Genomic DNA, 13,501 nt, shown 5'->3' with positions numbered 1-13,501 from the left:
CATCAGGTAATGTAATATTCTGGTTACGTGAACTATTCCTGGAAGGACTCCGGAAAAAGGCCGAAAATCAGGCGAGTAGTTCAGTTCACGACTCCATCACTCGGTGGCCATGGCGCTTCACCGCAAGCAGCGCGGTATGATGGACGCAGCCCCGCAGTACGTGCGCATCCCGGCGTCGCGCGCTAGCGGCCAGACGGTAGGCTACTCGCTGCACGAGACGCACCTGCACGCCCAGCGAGTCTACGCCAAGCGCTACGCTCCGAGCGACCGCTCGCGCAAGATCAGCTCGCTGCAGTTACGCGCGTGCTTCGCGCTGTGCGTCCTGTTGTACTTCGGTGCCATCTACTTCGCGGACGACATCGCTAGCCTCGGGCGGGTTGTGGGCTCCGAGCAGAACAGTCAGAGCTTCTTCGTGCACTCGTTGCGACCGCGTGGCAGAAGCCACATGCGGGTGGGCAGAGCAGTAGACGCCAAGAAGGTGGAGGCGACGACGGTACCGACGATTAGTACAGAGGCGGTCGAAGATGGCACGGAAGAGCAGCAGCAGGATGATCCGTTGTCGGAAGTGCCCGAGGTTGAAACCATGTCGCCTGAGGCTGAAGGAGTCAAAACTGAAGAGGCACTAGCGACGGAGCCGCTCGAACAGCCAGAGACGGAGGGGAAGACTATGCACCAAGATGCACAAAGAGCACAAGACGACGAGCCAGGAGATGCCGTGCACCCCGATGACCAGGGCGAAGACGCTCCAACTGATCCAGTCGAGGACGACAAACTTCGTAATAGCGAGGCCGTCAAGCCCAAGGAGAAGATGACAACGGCACCGACGGGACCTGTTGCGTCGAGCGAAGTTCACCTCGAAACTCCAAAGCAGCAGCAGGAGCCATCGAACGTCACATCATCCCCAAAGAAGCACACTGCAGGGGGTCAACCGCACCCCACTGCTCCACTACGGCATCCAGAGAAAGAGGGTGACGTGGACGCAATTCCCGCTGCAAGCCCCGCGCGAGGCAAAACGCAGCACGTTCCGAGTGACGTGAATGGCAACCTGGAGCGGCAGGTCGGTCGGGATCGGAAGCCACGCGAGCCCGTCGACGATGAGCAGCCCGCTGAGACGACGCAGACTGAGGAGAAGCTGACCGAGCACACTTCGGATATTTAACTGAACAAACTAGATGCATTGGACGCAAATGAAGCAGTGAGAGGCAACCTGCGCTGATTTTGAGGCAGCCTTGATGATTTTAGTGCCAGCTCGTCTGGCAGAGATCAGCCTGCAGGCTTGACTTATGCATGACACTGTGCGGAGATTGTCGAATGCGCGTTATAATAGTCGCAAACTCGTGCACTTGGCTGTGCATCCAAGCTGTTTCCGGTGACCGTGTGTACGTGTCCGACGTAAGGAGGATGAAGGCCGAAGACGGCGATGCCTTGGAGAGGTTGAACACGTTGGCATGTGGACACGTTGTACAATCGGACGCCGTCCAAATCCCAAGCACCAGCCGTGGCTCAGAAAGCGGCTAGGGCTCGTGTTCAGTGGCCGAAATTCCAATTACAAATGGATTTCGACAAATGATCGGCCGTTGGTCCTCTCTCGCACTTTCCCCATGATGTGGCTAGCACAGCCTGGTGCTTGACTGCACTGGTGTATTGTGCCTTTCAGCCCTTTTGGCAAATCGGGCTTCAAAAAGTGCCTCCTTCGCATAGATGGTTAGGTTTATGAAGCATTTTTATGGTGTGCAAGAGCAATTTATTCATTGTGGTTACATTTTTATCCAATCAGATCGTACCAACCCAACTCCTACCAAACTCCTACGAAAGTGCTTACGAAGGTACCTCCGACTTGAAAAAGTCCGAATGGCTGAGATTTACCCAGCCATCGAGCACTTAGCAACTGGAGCAGAGTTTAGAATGACCTATTCGATAGACTTGCGTTGGAGGGGCATCGTGCTAATGTATGTGTACTCTGTTGACAACGCAACTGTAGCTAGTGTTTTAGGAGTATCTGTTCGTAGTTTAAGTCGCTGGTATACAAGGTTTCGCGCTACCGGAAACGTTTTGAAGAACCAGCCACGTGCCAGGACTTCGCGCTGGCCAAGTGAGGTGTGCGCATTCGTGCGCCAATACGTAGCAAACCACCCCTGCTTCTACTTTGAGGAGCTACGGTATAAGCTTCGAGCTATCTACAAGGACACAATTAACGTTTCGGACTCAACTATATGTCGCGCGCTACGATTCGACCTAAATTTGACGAGGAAGGTTCTAACAAAGAGGGCGCGAGAAAGCGTTCCGAGAGAGCGCCGAGAGTACGTCGGGAGGCTTCTGCCCTTTTACAGCGGCCCAGATCAACTAGTTTTTATTGACGAGACGTCAAAAGATGGAAGGTAAGGCACTTGGCTTTATTTTTTATTGCGGGTTCCTAAATGTCTAACGCACCGCAAACTGCTTTTCTGTTAGATCTGTACTACGTCGATACGGTTGGTCGGAAAGAAACACCCCAGCGCAGGTGTCCGTTCCGTTCAGCCGAGGAAAACGCGTATCTATTCTGGCAGCTATGGACGTGCAGGGCTTTTTTGGGTGGGGTGATGTGGAAGGAACTTTCACGCGTGTGGGGTTTCACAATGTGTTTAAGCAAAAAGTTCTTCCATTCCTCAACCCATGGCCTCTGCCACGATCGATTGTGATCTTGGACAATGCTAAGATCCACATGTATGAAGAGCTTCAAGAGCTTATTCACGCAACTGGAGCGTTGCTCTTCTTCTTGCCGCCTTATTCCCCGGATTTAAACCCAATAGAAGTTGGATTCTCGCTGCTTAAACGCTGGATTCAACGTCACGCAAATATGGCGTTTCGAGAGGATCCGCTAGCAGTCCTACAGGTGGCAATGTTCAAGTGCACGAGGGAAAAAGAAGAAGTTGCGGAGAACCTCTACAGTCACTGCGGGTACAAGGCAAATGAATTAGCTATCAATATCTAGCTCAAAATCAGAATAGAGTCTCACTCACAAGAATTTCTCCTAATTTTCCATTGCTTCTGCGCGCTCGTCAGTATGCTCCTCGTCTGGAATGTCCATAGCTGGACCCGGAGTCTCGATATCGGTAGGCGGGCGAAACGGCGGCCGCAAACTGTAGCTTGGAAGTCCGAGGGCAGCTCGGAGATCGACTACGTTCACCTCCAGAGGCACCGGGACGCCGTGAAGCTTCACACGCACCATGCAATACTCGCTGTCAGCCCGCTGCTGCTCTGCATCCGTCGCTCTATCTATAACAGCTTGCTGGGCGTCAATGTGCTGCAGCTGTCGAAATGTCGTGCTGTCGGGCACGGTCAATGGGGCTCCGTCTGGAAGACGAGCTTGCGTGACCGCCATGTATCGTTGCGAAGCTTCACCCGCTTCGATCTGTCGCTCGCGGACAAAGGCTGCGACGCGTGGCATTTGTTCTTGAATGCGCGCAGCAGTAGCACGCCGCAATGACGTTGCCTGCACTTCTGGTTTGGGTACGTAAACGAAGAGCTCCAGCTCAAACCCAGCTTGGCCGTTGCGCCGCAGTCTTGCCCTATGCCACACGTTTTCTAGCTGCGCAAGCAGCGCCGCATTTTCTTGGCACAGCACTTCGAAGTGCTTCTGCTTTGCGTTGTTGGCCGGCTTGAGGTAGATGTCGAAGTTGCTATTCCATTGGCCTGGTAACTTGCTTGAAAAATGCTCCTCTACCTTCGCTCTTAGTACTCGGTGGCCATCTGCGACGTCAAACACGAACGATGGAGAGGGGGGCACTTTATCACGGCAAGCTTCAAATGGTTGTCCATTCTTAATGCTTAACCGGCAAGTTAGTGAGGCGGGCAACGGGATTGCTGAATCCATCACTATGCTGACACAACACTGTTCACGCACCAAGCACTTTAAAGAATACTCGCGCTCTTGCGATCTCGGCGGCCATAATCTCGTCAGTGCCGACCAAAATTCTCGCTCAGGCAGGGCTGCCTCTGCCTCTCGACATCTGTTGCCTCATACAGCAGCTCGATCTCCTCAGCACCACAGCGCACCGTGATATTGCTCCTCTCGCTTGGGGCTACTCGCACACTGCACCGCAAATACGTAGCCGTCATGAGCCTGCTGCATAGCATATACACACACGTTCATCCTTGGCCACTGAGCTGCGCTTGTGCTCCAACGCCACAAAGCTGTAGTACGCATGAAGTGCTGTTAGATAGATGTGCCACACACACAAGCCTACAGTACCTGCGCAGTCTATCTGCCATCACGTCGCAGCACTGCTAATCGCCTTCGTCTTCTTGCCTCCGTGGTTCTGCTAACCGTCTTCGCCTTCTTGCCGTCGCAGCTGGCTTGTCTTCTAGCTTTGGCAGCTGGCCCCAGCTTCACCATACGCCACACGCACGCACACCAAGAGATACCAACGGGAGGAATCGAACCTCCACCCCCCGCGAGCGGGACTCTGCCGATAAGCTACGCTGGTTTGGCGTGTGCGTGCCGTGCAGCACTTGGGCTGCGAGGTGATGCTAGCTTGATCCGACGAGCTTCGTCTTGGGCCGGCGAGTTTGCGAGTGAAGACCACCCGTTGTCCAGTCGATAATATTAGCCAACCAGAGTGCCGACAATTAGGGCCGGTTTTAGCAGAGAGACTGACAAATTAGGCAGATCCTTTGAGATGGGCAACTGCTTGCGTAACTACCTCCCAAGCAGAGGCAAAACGACAGAAAAGCACAATACGTGTTCCACGTATGCAGTCACTGCGCCATTTGATCAGCCAGGTCCATGCGCCGCGCCGCATCGTCCGCTCTTCCGTCCTACGCGCCCGGCGGTCAGCAAGCCGCGGACTCCGCGCCGACGTTCCCCGACGCTGCGCCTGCAGGACCCTCGCGCGCGCACTGGTGGCTGTTCTTCTACGCAGTGCTAGGGTTCTACGCGCTCGCAGTGCTCGGCGGCTTCGTGTTGGGCTGGGCGCCTGCTCCGCCTGCTCAGCAACAGCAGGTGCTGCAAGACCGTCCGCAAGTGTTGTTACAGCAGCAGAAGGTGGTGGTAGCTGGCCCCATCAAGGTCGAGACTACAGCCAAGGACGAGAACGAGCCCGAGGAGGGCTGGCCTGTTCAGGAGCCGGAGGAAAAAGAACCACAGGAAGCAGAGGAAGCTCGAGGATTAGAGCAGCAAGTACTGGGGGGTGCTCCGGAGATTGGCGAAGATGAGCACGCTGCTGCAATTCCAGAGCAAGTTGCGGTGCCGATTGGAAGCACAGAGTCGCCGGCAACTACAGCTCCAACGACAACAGCGCCTACGACGCTGAGTCCTACGACGACTGCCGTACAGAAGCAAACTGCCCCGAATAAGGACGTCGGGATTCCAACGCGCCAACAAGACGTAGTGATGCTAGCTACGAGTCCAGAGGAAGAAGTTAAGCGAGAGGAGGCGACTTCCGTGTCCGATGACATAAAGGTTGTGAGCGACACTGATGCAAAGAATGGCGAATCAGTGAAGGACCCGAACGAGGCGGAGGCCGAGATGCAAGCCCCGCAAGAAAAGTGGGAGATCAAGGAAGCCGCCAAAAATGAGGCGACTGAACCACCTGCTCCGACGGCGACACACTCGAGCGACGAGACGCAGCCGCCTGTGCGCCGCTCAGACGAGTTTCGTAAAGCCGTCGACCTCGTGCATCTCCCCGAGACGAAGCCCCCGAACCCGTACTTCCACGTTTTCCCTGTGAGCAAGAACTCGCCTGGAGATGATTCTGCAATCGTGTCTGGACTTCGCAACACTGCGTCGAATCGCGACTCATGGACTGTAGAGGGACACCAACACGAACTGGATCGCCTCGAAGGGATCAAACAGGAGGTAAAGGAAGAAACGGAGCGATTGAAGCTGCTTAGCAGCGCAACAGATAAGCTTATCGCCGAAGAGAAAGATCGGCTGGAAGACAAGCGCGCCGCCAGCACGCTGGACATCCGGGTGCATCAACCGCGAAAGATTCGCAACCATTTGAAGTGCATGGGCTGGCGCCAAACCGGGCAGTGCAACCCGTTCGGCAAGCGCGAGCCGAGCTCGGACCTTGCATGCAACAAAATTGCGCAGGGTGGCGTTTCTGGGTACTGCGAGGTGCTGGATGAGGACACGGGCGAATTGTTCCGCGTCATGCAGCTCAATTGCTCGAGTGTGCGCGAGCACGTGGTGTTTTCCTGCGCGGAGGCCACCGACTTTGCCAATTTCGGGCTCATGGCGAATAATGTGTACGAAAAAGCTTTGGCGCAAAACGGGTCGGATCCTTTACAGTTGCTGGGCAACACGGGCGCAGGCAACGGTATTGTCATGGTTGTGTATCCGAAGCTGCTGACGAGCGTGTTTGCGTCGATCAGTGTCCTGCGCTCTTACAACTGCACTCTGCCCATCGAGCTGTGGATCTCGCAGCCTGAAGTGGTGCGCACACCGAGCATGAGAACGACGCTGGATATGTTGCAGCAGAGGTTTTCCAACGTGACCGTGGAGACTATCGTGGACCCGACCATCGCCGGTTTCTCCACCAAGATCCACGCTGTCCAGCACAGCAAATTCGAGAACGTGCTGTTTCTCGACGCCGACAATGTCCCGGTGCGTGATCCAACCTTCCTGTTCGAGAGTCAGGAGTTCCAGAACCACGGCGCGATTTTCTGGCCGGACTTTTGGCACCCTGAAAAGACCATTTTCAACATTCAGCGCGAGTCGCTGCTGTGGGAGCTGGTGGATCTGCCGTTCGTGGACATGTTCGAGCAGGAGAGTGGCCAGGTTCTTATTAACCGGAAGCGGGCCGCGATCGCGCTCGAGGTCCTCATGTTTTTCGCGTACCATAGACCGAGCCACTTCGAGCGACTGGTGTTGGCCCATGGCGACAAGGATCTCTTCCGGCTGGCCTGGATGAAAACGCAGACGCCGTACTACATGATGCCGTTTCCCCCTGCGTCGGCGGGTACGGAGCGCGGCACGTACAAGAAGCAGTTCTGCGGCATGACGATGGTCCAGTTTGATGTGGACGGCAACGTGCTGTTCCTGCACCGCAACGCCAAGAAGCTCGACGGCAAGGTGGACAAGCTCGACCCGAAGTACTGGACGCATCTGCAGACGTTCAACTGGGAGCAAGAGGTTTCAGTGGGCGACGGCGAAGACGTCGTGTTCCCAGCGAACCGCACCGCTGTGCAGCGCATGATGAGCTACGAGGACGTCAAGAAGAAGTACCAGATCGGCATCCAGGCCAGCGGTGTGCTCTTCAAGGAGTTCGAGTCGTGCTACGGTGCAGAGTCCAATTTCGTCACCAACTTCAACTTGACCAAGTTCGAGGATCTGCCTTTTGCCAATCTGGAGCAGGAGCTGATCGACTATGCTCACCAAGCCGCTATCTTGATGGCGCAGGCGCAAGGCCGCATGGGCGTAGTGCTCTAGCTCCCGCATTAACCTCGGGGCATCCATCAACCATAGAAGTGTTTCAAGACGTTATTTACTAATAAATGCCCTTTGTTTGCAAATTGCAATATTTTACCACATCCTGTACTAAGTACGATATTATCCGGTCGTTTTGGAAATCGGTACTTGGTAACATGGCGTCGATACTGCTACGCCGGCTCCTCCCGCTGCTGCTGCTGCTGCCTCTCGTCTCGGGACAGCAGTGCGCCCACTTCTCCCACGACGACCTGCTCTCTCGCCTCGAGTCGCGCGTCTCCCAGTGTCTGGGTCCCAGCGCCTCGGCCTCCGCCCTCTCGACGCTGACCGAGCGCTTCGTCGCCAACGAGTTTGACCGCCGTCAGCCGCTGGCGCTCGTGCTGTTCTCCAACTCCAGTGACCTACTGCACGCTACTGCAGGATCCGTAGCCTCCTCGCTCTTTGGTGCTAGTCGCTCGCCCCACACAGTGCAAAGCGTCGACTTCCAGGCGCTACTCGAGCCCTCGCGAGTTTCCAACTACGACATCAAGCAGAGACTGCGATCTGCCCTGGCCACGCCACTACGAACCTGCCCCGAGCGCAGCCTCTTTGTGCTGGACAATGTCCAGGCACTGGATGACGCGGCGCTGCCGGTGCTGGACGTGTTCCTGGACCCGCTCAACGGCAAGCGCGCGCAGTTCCAGCAGTACGTGGAGAGCCAAGCCAGTCGTGTCTTTGACTGTACGAACTCTGTGTTTCTCTTCCTATACAAAGTTACTGCGAGCCACTCTCCGCTCGATGGGAGCGACAATGGGTCAGGTTCGTCCAACAACAACTGGCGCGAGTTCTTGATGCAGCAGTGGACCCGCTCGGAGGGCACGATGGAGGAATTCACGCCCCAAGCGTTTGTGGGTCGATTAACAGACGCGGTGGCGGTGTTTCCACCCGAAAGCGATGGCAGCGATGCGAGCTACGAGAAGTTTAAAAAGTCGCGCGAGTGGCGCCAAATGTGCGAGATGCAGGGCTACGATGAAGGCGAGGCTGGCGACGCCAAAGACAGCGATTTGGAGGCTGCTGGAGGATTGCCCCAGATGGTGACAGCAGGAGCGGTTGCCTTTCTCGCAGTCCCTGGTTTGCTATTGGTATTAATACGAGCAAAGCGCTGGAATCAAGAGGGCACAGCAAAACGGCTTGAGCACGGAGCAATTCATCGCCGCAGCAGTGGCGCCAGCAGCAGTAGCAGCAACAAACGGAAAAAGAGAAGATACCGAAAGTAAAAAGCAGGTTTGCTTCCAGCGAAGTTGCTGAGGATGTGTGCAAATTTATAACACTGAATGAAGCAATGCGAATTTGAGGATTTTGATGTACTATGCTTCGTACGCCTGGGCCAAGTTTTCGTAGGAAATTGGTTGCAGCTCTTGAACGGGGAAGTGCGGGTTGGAACCTATTTTCCATTGCTCGTAGCACTTGGGAAGCTTCGTTGATGAAGGTAATGAGACTGGGAGTGTCGGTAAAAGACAGCAAAGATTGCGGCGTTCGGGGTGTCCATCAGGCCCTGGCACCCAGTGTTGGTGCTAGTGCGTGATACTGCGTAGTGTCCGAGTCTCCGACCTTCACACGCTAAGCCAACTGCAAAGATTCAACAGGATAACTACTTGTACATTAGTTTGGGCTAGTTTGGTCTACTTCACCTTGCAGAGAGCTCCACTCTGCGCTGTCGAGTCTGCTCAGCCTCCTGAGCGAACTTGCGGATGTGCGTCTCCAACCCGGAGAAGGGCAGGTCCGCGAATTCTTGGGCGTAGAAATGCTGGTTCTTGTCCAGCTCGCGCTGGCCATAACAACGTTGCCAATCCGGGAACTGTGGCGTAGCTCGGTAAGGCTGGATCTTGTAAAAGCCTCGGCGTGAAGTGGTGTTGAATGACAGCAAGTGTGTCCACATCGCTGGATCTGGCAGTCCGTCCGGCTCTAGAGGCTCCAGCGTCGGTGCAGGCGTCAAACTGAGCCTGGCTACTTCATCGTCAATTGCTTGTTGATCAGGAGCGCCGTTGATACCTTCCTTGAGCAGCTTCTCACGGAGATTTTTCACAGCTTGGGTCCGGTGGTACATCGTCTTGCGCTTCACCTCTCCGGTGAGCTTGTTAGAATTGCGGTGGAGGAACAATACGCTGCCATTTGCATCGTGCTGCACCATCGTCATGCCGCAAAAGGTCCCGTTGATGACCTTGCCAGCCACCGCAGGGGGCGTCTGAATCATGTAGAACGGGGTATTGAGCTTCATCCACGCAAAGCGGAACAAGTCCTTGTCGCCGTACGCCAACTTGAGTCGCGTGAAGGGATTGGGTCGCTGGAAAGTGTAAAACTTCACGAGAGCCAGCGGTGCAGCGTGTCGTCTTCGGTCAATGAGTAGTTGACCGCTTTCTTGCTCGAACGAGTTCACGAATGTTGTGCCCAGTACCTCCCAAACGAGCGATTGGCCGTGGATGTTGAAGATCGTGTAGCCTGGATACCAAAAGTCTGGCCAGAACACAGCGCCAGTGTCGACGAACTCTGGTGAGTCGAACAGGAAGCTTGGGTCTCGTGCGGGGACATTGTCAGCGTCGAGGAACAGTACACGGTCAAAGAAGCTGTTGTAAATGGCAAACACCTTCGCTCCGAAGCCAGTGGCCCAGAGATCGTTGATCTTGTGGAAAGAGATCTCCCCAGCTTCGCTTGTGTTGGCTAGCTCCAGCAATGGTGCAAGTGCCTCGGAACCAGCACGTATTTCTTGCTGTCGATACCAGACCTCGATAGGTAGCTGGCACTGCAGAACGGTTCGAAGCGCACGGATGGTGGCGTAGGCACTGGCGATCAGCTTGGGGTAGACCACCATGACAATTCCGTCGCGGGGCTTGCTCGTCGCCTCGACTACATTGGGAAGAGCAAAGCCTGGAGCGAGAGCCTTGTCGGCAGCCTCGACAGACTCCACCTGGTAATTGACGAAGCCCGGCGCCTCGTTGCAGCGGAAAGTGGCGTCGTACCGCAGACTCGAGCAGTAGCGCTTCAGCACACGGAAGAGTTCTCCCGTGTCTTGGTCTTCCACTTCGCACGGAGTTTGGGACCACGATATAGCAGCCCTTGTCGTTCTCGGGCTCCCGAGGCCCGTGCGGCGTGCAGCTGCCAGTGGCGCGCCAGCCCACGCATTTTAACCGGCGCTTCTTCTTCTCATCTGGCAGCATTTTAACCGAGCGAGCGTGCTCTTCGGCCCGAGCGATCGCTTCTTTCGGGTTCGTTGTCGAAGCTTGCTCTGTTGGTTTTTCCTCACGCACAGGAGGGACAAGTGTCGATATCCGAGCCTCCGGTTCGTCCACACTCCCCGTCGTGGTCAGTAGAAACTCCATGCGCATGAGCTGCAGTTCTTTGGCCTCGCGTACAACAGCGGTCACTGCAGAGCGGAAGGTGCTGGGAGCTCCTGATCCGTTGGCGGCGTTCAATAGTCCCATGCGAGATGTAGACCAGAACAACAAGAGCGAAGCGTAGAGAGCACCGCCTAGCAGTAGACACTTCAGAAGGCGCCGTCTTGGTGTCGTTGCAGGGGCAGAAGCAGGTGACGCTCCAGGCAGCAGAGGAGCCGTCGCTGCTGGGTCACTAACCACCACAGGAATCGGAGCAGCTTGGCTTGTTGCCCGCGGCCGCAGTAGACGCTCCGTCTCCACCTGCGTCATGGCTGACAAGATTGGGTCTGCTGGCTAATTCATGCGCTATCGGAGACTTTGGAGCCGTGTCCACTTTACCTTTAGGATGCACCATGCGATCTGGGATAAACAATCCACGGCTGCGATCCATACACTCGTTTTCTTTCGGCATCATGACGATCAGCGCTGTCGGACGCCTTCACGCGGAGACCTGAGTCAATGCTGCGTTGGGCAAGCACATGGAGCGTCTGTGAGCTTGATGGCACACGGGCAAGGGCCATCCGAAGACTAATAAGCAACATCTCTGATAAATTAGTTGTACAGACACTGGTAGGGTTCTCAACTCCTGGCGTCTTGTGTCGCCTGCTGTGCTGCTTCCTGGGCAAACCGCCGCAAGTGCGTCTCCAACTCGGCGAAGCTCAGGCCAGCGATCTCCTGTGCGTAGAAGTTTGGGTTCGAGCCGAGGTGGCGCTGGCCGTAGCAGTGTTGGTCCTTCGGAAACTGCGGGTCCGCGTTATAGGCTTCGATCACGTAGTCCGCACGCTGGGCGGTGCTGTTAAAGGATAGCAAGTGCGTCCATATGATCTCGTCCGGGTATCCGTCGGCCTCAGGTGCCTCCAGGGTCTGTGCCGGTTCCATCGCTGCGATCTCCGCCTCCACCTCGCTCCACTTGGGAGTCATGCGGCCGTACCCGTTCTTCGCTTTCTCCGCCGCCAGCTTCTCCCTGGCCTTCGCAAACGCTTGTGCTCGGACGTTCGCCTCTTCGCGTTTCGGCAAGCCCGTGAGCTTGTGCGAGTTTCGGTGCAGGAAGAGCACCTCGCCCTGGGCGTCGTGTTGGACCATGGTCATGCCGCAAAAGCTGCCATCGACCACCTTGCCAGCAACCGCCGGAGGGGACTGGATCATGTGGAACGACGCATTTTGGTGCATCCACGCAAAGCGGAAGAGGTCTTTGTCGCCGTGCGCGAGTTTGAAGGCGTCGAAGAGGTTCGGGCGATGAAACGCGTAAAAGGAGAGCACTTCCATGGCTGCTGGGTGGCGCCGACGGTCGATGAGCAGCTGGCCGCTCTCCTGCTCGAACGTGTCTGCAAACGGAAGGCCCAGGAGCTGCCACACGAGCGATTCACGGTGGATGTTGAAAATGGTACTCTCGGGATGCCAAAAGTCCGGCCAGAAGACGGCTCCGGTTTCTACGAACTCTGGCGACTGGAACAGGAAGCTCGGGTCTCGCACAGGCACATTGTCAGCGTCCAGGAACAGCACGCGCTCAAAGAAGCTGTGGTAGATAGCAAACACTTTGGTGCCGTAGCCGAATGCGCGTGCGTCGTTGATCTCGTGGAATGAGATGCCGCCTGTAGTGTCCGAGCCGGCCAGTTTCTTCAGCGGTGCCAGCCCCTTGCGCGTCGATCTCATCTCGTCGGGACGGTACCAGATCTCGATAGGTAGCTGGCAGCCCAGCACGTGTCGTAGAGTCCGCACTGTAGCGTAGGCGCTTGCCAAGAGTCTAGGATACACGACCATGACGATTCCATCTCGACCCCCCGACTGGTTGGCATTCACACCAGCCACGACAGGGACCACGTGAGGCAGCGAAAAGCCCGGAGCCAGCGCCTTCTTGGCCACCTCGTTCGCTCTGATGGGGAACTTGACGAACTCGGCCGCATCGAGGCAGCGGAACTTGGCGTCCTTTGTGACGCTGTCGCAGTTGCGCTTCAAGACGTGGAACACCTCGCCCGTGTCCTTGTCCTCGAGCTCGCAGTAGCCGGACTGGGAGACAGGCACAACCTTGCCGCAGGTCAGATCCAGCTCTGGCAGTCGCGAGCCGTCCGGGTTGCAGTCGCTGGTGGCCTTCCACCCTCGGCACCTCAAGCGCGCGTCCACCTTTTTCTTCTCCCGTTTGTCCGTCGGTGTCATCTTCGCCTTCAGCTCCGCCTCCTGAGCGCGAGCCACCGCCAAAGCTGCTCGTATGGACACTTCCCGAGCCGATACTTGGCCCACTGGTGGAGGTTGCAGCAGTTCAGGTGGAGCGTTGGTCCCGCTTGAGGATGGATCGGATGTGGGTCCCACTTCAGGCTCGGAGACGCTGGCAACGAGGTTGTCGACCTTGTGAGAGGACCCCAGGCGACTGGCGCTCCAGCAGACCAGCAACGCAACGTACAACGCCCCCGCCAGCAGTAGAAGCCGCAATAGCCACAGCCGCCAACGGCGTCGAGCAGCGGGTGGAGCCACAACCTTCTCATGACGCGGGAGCAGCGGCGACTGGCTCGCCGCCCTCGGCCGCAGCAGCTTCTGGTCCATCTCGAACGGGGAAAGTCGAAGTGGCCGATGGACCAGCGGGTCGACAGCGTCTCTGGGATCGCTAGCGGAGAGGTTTGCACTGCGCCATACTGGAGCCCATCTGGTCCGGTGATAGGCAGGCAGTGCACGGAGACTGCACCAGTTT

At 56.5% G+C, this 13,501-nt stretch overlaps 6 protein-coding genes across 6 annotated transcripts; 3 read left to right on the top strand and 3 right to left on the bottom strand.

Annotated features, from left to right (window-relative positions):
* Nucleotides 1-109: 109 nt before the first annotated feature.
* On the top strand, nt 110-1,159 carry KRP23_4464 (uncharacterized protein; the record flags this gene model as incomplete). Its single annotated transcript, XM_067889424.1, has 1 exon — nt 110-1,159. One exon carries the CDS (start codon nt 110-112, stop codon nt 1,157-1,159), a length of 1,050 nt encoding a protein of 349 aa, XP_067748585.1.
* Nucleotides 1,160-3,010: 1,851 nt separating this feature from the next.
* KRP23_4463 (uncharacterized protein) lies at nt 3,011-4,132 on the bottom strand (the record flags this gene model as incomplete). The annotated part of the gene is made up of 2 exons (XM_067889423.1): nt 3,011-3,729; nt 4,036-4,132. The coding sequence occupies 2 exons, from the start codon at nt 4,130-4,132 to the stop codon at nt 3,011-3,013; spliced, it is 816 nt and encodes a 271-aa protein (XP_067748584.1).
* Nucleotides 4,133-4,765: 633 nt separating this feature from the next.
* KRP23_4462 (uncharacterized protein) lies at nt 4,766-7,411 on the top strand (the record flags this gene model as incomplete). Its single annotated transcript, XM_067889421.1, has 2 exons — nt 4,766-5,950; nt 6,902-7,411. 2 exons carry the CDS (start codon nt 4,766-4,768, stop codon nt 7,409-7,411), a joined length of 1,695 nt encoding a protein of 564 aa, XP_067748583.1.
* Nucleotides 7,412-7,566: 155 nt separating this feature from the next.
* KRP23_4461 (uncharacterized protein) lies at nt 7,567-8,664 on the top strand (the record flags this gene model as incomplete). Its single annotated transcript, XM_067889420.1, has 1 exon — nt 7,567-8,664. The coding sequence occupies one exon, from the start codon at nt 7,567-7,569 to the stop codon at nt 8,662-8,664; it is 1,098 nt and encodes a 365-aa protein (XP_067748582.1).
* A 410-nt stretch (nt 8,665-9,074) lies between these two features.
* KRP23_4460 (uncharacterized protein) lies at nt 9,075-11,088 on the bottom strand (the record flags this gene model as incomplete). The annotated part of the gene is made up of 2 exons (XM_067889419.1): nt 9,075-9,569; nt 10,564-11,088. 2 exons carry the CDS (start codon nt 11,086-11,088, stop codon nt 9,075-9,077), a joined length of 1,020 nt encoding a protein of 339 aa, XP_067748581.1.
* Nucleotides 11,089-11,397: 309 nt separating this feature from the next.
* Nucleotides 11,398-13,356, bottom strand: KRP23_4459 (uncharacterized protein; the record flags this gene model as incomplete). Its single annotated transcript, XM_067889418.1, has 2 exons — nt 11,398-11,955; nt 12,940-13,356. 2 exons carry the CDS (start codon nt 13,354-13,356, stop codon nt 11,398-11,400), a joined length of 975 nt encoding a protein of 324 aa, XP_067748580.1.
* Nucleotides 13,357-13,501: the final 145 nt, after the last annotated feature.

This window comes from Phytophthora ramorum, assembly GCF_020800215.1.
Source record: "Phytophthora ramorum isolate Pr-102 chromosome Unknown Phyram_PR-102_s0003, whole genome shotgun sequence".
Classification (NCBI taxonomy): domain Eukaryota; phylum Oomycota; class Peronosporomycetes; order Peronosporales; family Peronosporaceae; genus Phytophthora; species Phytophthora ramorum.
The sequence above is the reverse complement of the archived record's forward strand: the minus strand, read 5'-3'. Positions and strand labels throughout refer to the sequence as shown.